The 5869-nt window shown below is 51.7% G+C and overlaps 1 protein-coding gene across 1 annotated transcript; it reads left to right on the forward strand.

The window, feature by feature from the left end:
• The first annotated feature begins 3416 nt into the window (after positions 1-3416).
• On the forward strand, positions 3417-5386 carry LOC123111348 (uncharacterized). Its single transcript, XM_044532126.1, has one exon. It carries the CDS (start codon positions 3941-3943, stop codon positions 4883-4885), a length of 945 nt encoding a protein of 314 aa, XP_044388061.1. The 5' UTR covers positions 3417-3940; the 3' UTR covers positions 4886-5386.
• Positions 5387-5869: the final 483 nt, after the last annotated feature.

The raw sequence follows: 5869 nt of genomic DNA on the forward strand, positions 1-5869 counted from the left end.
GGCTCCTCCCGATCCAGATCCAGCGCGAGGGGGGTGGGGGAGAGCGAGTGGGGAGTGGGGGTGAGTGGGGTGACGGGGTGGGGTTAGGGTTCCGGGGGCGTGGGGTTATGGGGGGGTGGCCGGCTGGGCCTTTGCCCAGTTGGGCCGGTGGTGGCCTAGTCGGCTGGGCCGTCTGGCCCAGTGGGGGGGTCCTTTTATGTATATATTTTTTTTGGTTTGTTTTCTGTTTTTTTGCATTATCTTTTCTTTATTTATTTTCTTTTCTGTTTTGATTCATTTTAAGTATTTAGGTCTTTTATAAAGGCATGGATCCCACACCATAAATTCCTAGGCATTTATTTGCTCACCCCGAACATTTTGTCTTAAATTTTGAAAAGTTTTTATCCTTTGGTTGATTTTGAATTTGAATTTGAATCAGTTTCGAACTAACACGAGATTACTAACAGTAATCAAAGTGACGTGGCATCGTTAACGGGGGATTACTGTAGCCTAATTATCCGGGCGTCACAGTTTGTACCCCAATCCCCGCCTCCGTTGTAATCAAAAAATAACCTATGAACCCTAGTAGCCATCGATGTAGAATCGATTGATGGCAATCCTCCACCCCCGATGTGTCCAATCCCCTCCCTAACTCTTCAATCGCGTGCTCTAATCTAATCTAACCCGAGTTGGAAGCAATGGATGTATAGAGAGGATGAGGTCTTGCCACCGTGGTCGATGTGCTCCGGTGGAGATCTTACTCCACAAAAACGACCGATTTGAGCATTCCTCTGGATGAGAGCCCAACGGTTCTTTAATGTTCGTGCTATGCAGGTCCAATGCGAGAAACCAAACGGGCCATTTCCTTCCGCGCAGCTGGCTAAGGTATATGTAGCCTACCAAACGCGTCATAAAAATCTCATGCTCACTTCTTGTGCAACATCCAAAGAGACATTTTATAAAATTCATGTACTTTGAAATCCCGTTGGAATTCACAGGGCATACCGTCTACTCTCTCCGTCTCATAACTTAAATGTGTCAAAAACGCTCTTACATTATGAGCATCTTCTCTTAATGTAAGACGTTTTTTTTACTCTTTTAGAGACTGGCTGGTGGACCCCACCTGCTAATGACCTTGCAATGGAACCGAGGCCTTCGCCTCTCCTTTACAGCAGAGAGCAAGTTTTACTACATGCAAACGTTACAGAAAGGGAAACGTTCCCACCCGGTCCGCCGGCCGAAACGCTCGCGCCGGACCCACGCGGGCCTTGCGATCGCTCGATCGTGGGAATAGTAGGCCCCGTTTGAATCGCTTTTTTCACTTCCTCATTGTTTTCTCATCCCCTTTCTTCGTCTGGCCATAGAGAGAAAGAGCGAGGGCCTTTCGAACCGCCAAATCTTGCCCCGTTTCGGTTGTGCCCGTCGGTAGCTCGCCGTGTCGCGCGCCCCATGATTGCAACACCACGTCATGATCGTGCCCTCGCCGTGCAAACATCTTTCCCCTTCCCCGAGGTTGTAGCTCGTCGCGGTCGCCATTATAGCCTTGATCTATTTTGGCCACAATTCTAACCAATCCCGATTGCAACACCGCGTCGCTCGTTGCCTGCACAACAGACACGCCATCCGTGATTCGCAACATCCCACCCCCTATCGACCTGGTTGTGCTGGTCGGTGCACTTTGTAGCACCATGGTATCCATAAAAATGGTTTGTAGCAAATTCCATCGTTGGTTGTAGCAAAAACCGACTATGGTTGCAGCAAAACATCATCATTGCTGTCGCAGGGGTCACAGTAAGACATCAAGTTTGAAGCTTTTATCACTGTCGGTTGTAGCTTTTGTAACCGTCGTTTGAAGCTTTTTGTTGGCATCCATGGCTTTCGTCGTCTACGGTTGAAACTTTTTCCATCGACGGACGAAGCTTTTTTACTTGTTAGATGAAGCTTTTTTTGTCACCGGTTGCAACGTTTCGTGGTCGTCCATAGCTTCTGTCGTATACGGGTTAAAACTTTTTTCATTGTCGATTGAAACTATTTTTGTTACCGGTTGTATCTTTTTGGTAGCAACGACCCGCGACGAACGGAGACGGTTATTTTTGCTGCAATCATAATCGGATTTTGCTACCACCACGAAGAAATTTGCTACATTCGTTAATGATGGAGATGCGACCTAGGACGGCGGCGACGACATTTTTTGCTGCAGTCATTGCTGATTTTTGCTACAACCTGCGAGAATTTTGCTACATCAATTTAAATGGAGTTCATTGGCAGCCATCGTTCGTTTGACCCTGCAAGCGCGTCGACGGGTGGAAAAAAGCTTCCACCTGCATGAGAAAAAGCTTCAACCAGCATGAAAATAAGCTTCCACTGGGTGCGAGCGGCGACACTGAGTGCTGCGGCCGGAGGCATGGTGGTGCGGCGACGAGCGTGCTACGACGGCGGCGGCTAGGTGCTGCAACGATAGATACGTCGAGCGTTTTGCTACGAGTGGAGGCGAGGAACCGGCGAGGACGTGGATGCGATGGCGACCACCACTGACGAGGGCGGCGTCCTATGGAAGCGGCGGGAGTCAGCCGGCGGCAACGAGGGCGGTGGCTGGCAGCGATGGGCAGCGCGACATGGACGGCCGTCGAGTTGGCATACGTATTTAGGAATTAGGAACACATGGCTGCTCGGGCTATTTTTTAGTAGCGAAGTAATTGGAAAAGAAGGAATCGTGCGGCTGTTATAAACCTAATCATATGTGCGCGATTAGACCGGCCGAACTTTCAGCCCGCGGACCGGCGCGTATCAGTCGCCCCTACTATAGCTGGCCAAATGGGCCGGGTTTTTCGGGCCGGCCCGTGAGCACGCCGGCACGGCACGGGCTAAACGGGCCGGGCCAGGCACGCGGCACGCCCTGGGCCGTGCCTGGGCCTGGAGGCTGGGCACGCGGGCCGGCACGACACGACCCGATTACTTTTCTTATTTTTTTATACATTTATATATGGCCCAATATGTAAAAATAGGCTTAAAAACGCTTACTGCGTCAAATAACAGGCTAAAATATGCAGCCCACCGTGCTAAACGGGCCACGTGCCGGCCCGTTTACTAATTGGATCGTGCCTGGGCCTGGGGGCGCAGCACGCGGGCCGGCACGGCACGGCCCGTATAGTAATCGTGCCCTGACGGGCCGTGCCGGGCCAGGCACGATTATGATGGGTCGGGCCGTGCCGTGCCGGGCCGGCCCGTTTGGCCAGGTATAGCCCCTACCTTGGACAAGCACGGCACACGCGCGTGAGGCCCACAGATCAGCCAGCGGAGACAGTGCGCTTCACTCAGCTCAGCCTCCCACTCCCAGGGCCACAAGGGTAACTTCCGGTGCCGTGACAGCTGTATGCCTCGCGTCTTTAACACCCACTAAACCTCTTAAAAAATGTAAATTCCCACTATAGCCCTCACCAAGAATTCTCTCCGCTCCTCCACTTCACTCCCCGTTCTCCTTCGATCTCAGTCCGCAAACCCTCTCCTCCTCCTTCCCCCCGCGTCGCAATCGTCTCAAATCCCGTGGCCACCGGTCTCTCCGCTCTGATTCCTCCGAGACTGATTCGCTCCAGAACCTATTCTTACTCTCTCGGGGGTAAAGAAAAAGACCAATCTTGTTTTCACAGTCCTGTCTTTGTCCCGTCGTAGCTTCCATCTCCATTGCTGCTGTGCTCGAGGTTGCTCCGTAGAGAGCTGGCCCGCCCGTGCGGGGTGGGCTCAGTAAATGCGCGTCCTTGTAGAGAATCCCAAGATTTCCCGCGCCGAATCTCGTCCTTGTCCCCCCGAGTTAAGAGGTGGAGGTGGTAATTCTCGTACGCGCGCCAATCTTTGCCGCTGTCGTGGATGACGAGGGGATCCTCCTGACTCTTCTTCTCGAGCTTGCCTCCCACCCTCCTGGCTTTCTCACCACTCCTGGATTCCTGACGGAGCCGTGGCGCCCATGGATTTCCTATTATGCGTCTGCCTCCTCCAACTGATGTTCTTGAGCTGTTCTCCGGTGGCGGCGCAGCAGCCGACGCCGCCGGCGGCGAGGGCCCTGGACGCAAAATTGCAGGAGTACGCGTACCGGGCCCTCCTCCGTCCGCGCACCGGCATTGTCTACAATGCCACCGTCCCCGGCCTCGCCGGCGTCTCGGCGTCCGCGCTCCGCCTGCGCAGCGGCAGCCTCCGGAGGAAAGGTTTGTCTCAGTACTTCCAATTCGGCCTGCCCACCGGCGTCATCGCGCAGCCGCGCGTGGAGAGGATAGTGCTCGTGTACCACAACCTGCGCAATTGGTCACAGCACTACTACCCGCCTCCGCCCGGGTACACCTACCTCTCGCCGGTGCTTGGGCTTCTGGCCTATGATGCTGCCAACCTTTCGGCAGTGGGGTTGCCGGAGCTGAACATTGTCGCGTCAGGAAGCCCGATTCTTGTACATTTCAGCAATGTCAGGGCGGCGCCGGCAGGCGGCCCGGCACCACGGTGTGTGTGGTTTGACTTGGACGGTGTGCCGCAGTTCCGGGACCAAGAGGCAAGCAACGTGTGTGCTACGTATCGCCAAGGGCACTTCTCGGTAGTGGTGAACTCCAGTGAGGTTGCTCCTGCTCCATTGCCACCAGGCGCAATTGCCCCGCCGATACCGGCTGCCGGAGGTCCTACCAAGGGGAGCTCGCAAGCTTGGAAGGTTGCCGTTGGCGTGGTTGGGGGCGCCATAGCATTGGGGCTGTTATCTTCAGTTCTTCTGTGTCTGGTGAGGCATAAAAGGGCCAAGAAGTTGGAGGTGATGGAACGGAATTCAGAGGTTGGGGAGACACTGCGCATGGCGCAGGTTGGGCGGGCGCAAGCACCTGTAGCGTTGTGGACACGAACAAAGCCGGTGATTGAGAGCGAGTATGCTGCATAGTTTGTTTTGGATTTTTTGCAGAGTTCAACCATCACTAACAATGCCGGGAGACAAGGAATCTGTCCATCAGCTGGTTGCTAATTACTGAAGTCAGGGCTCAGCTTCTGCCCTTGTAGGTTCGAGGCACTCTTTTGGTTCGTTTATTTCGAAGGTTAATTTTCGTGCGATGGCTATAATTGATGTTCATAGTTGTCATGTTCATGCCAAGGAGCCCTGTTTGTCTCCAAGCAATGGAGAAGTGAATGTATCAAGTCAGATTTGGAATTCCTCAAAAAAAATTGGGACGCTGTATTTCAGAGGAAGTAGGTTAGCGGTAAAGCTGGGTAACACTCACTGCAAACGACATGGTTTTTGTTGAAATTAATTCTAGTTTGGGATCAGTTCCATTTTAGCACTGTTTGGTTTTTCTGTTCAGACACCTGTTGAGATGATTACATGATGATGTACATGCCGTTTTGGTAATTAGGCTGATAACACAGATTTCATGGTGACTTGTTTTAAGATACAGTCTGTATGTGGTGTGAACTTCCCGCTATCTTCTCGGTACATTTCTTGTTCCGCAATCTGTTGATGATTTGGTGTTATATGACAGTCGAAGTTTACTAGGTTATCATTATCATTCCCTAAAAAAAAGGGTCGCATAATTGTTGTTTAGAAATTAGCACCAACAATGTTGTCATAGGGCTGTTGCTGGCTGAAGCTTTAGATGCCTGACGGTTTAAACAAGAGGCATTCTATTCGTGGTATAATTTAGTACGATATCGTTACACAACTCTTCACTTTTGAAACATGTACCTGGACTGATTTAGGAAAGTGTAATTCTTATGCTTTAACAATGTCATTTATCAAAGGTATGCATTCCTAGGCCCTCTTGTCGCAAAATTTCTTCGGAAGTGGGCTTGAACATCCTCCATCTTGTGAGCTGGCTTCAGTTCATAGTACTTTCTGAGCATGTGTTTCATATATACTATATACTTTGCACAC

Source organism: Triticum aestivum, chromosome 5B (genome assembly GCF_018294505.1).
Source record: "Triticum aestivum cultivar Chinese Spring chromosome 5B, IWGSC CS RefSeq v2.1, whole genome shotgun sequence".
Classification (NCBI taxonomy): domain Eukaryota; kingdom Viridiplantae; phylum Streptophyta; class Magnoliopsida; order Poales; family Poaceae; genus Triticum; species Triticum aestivum.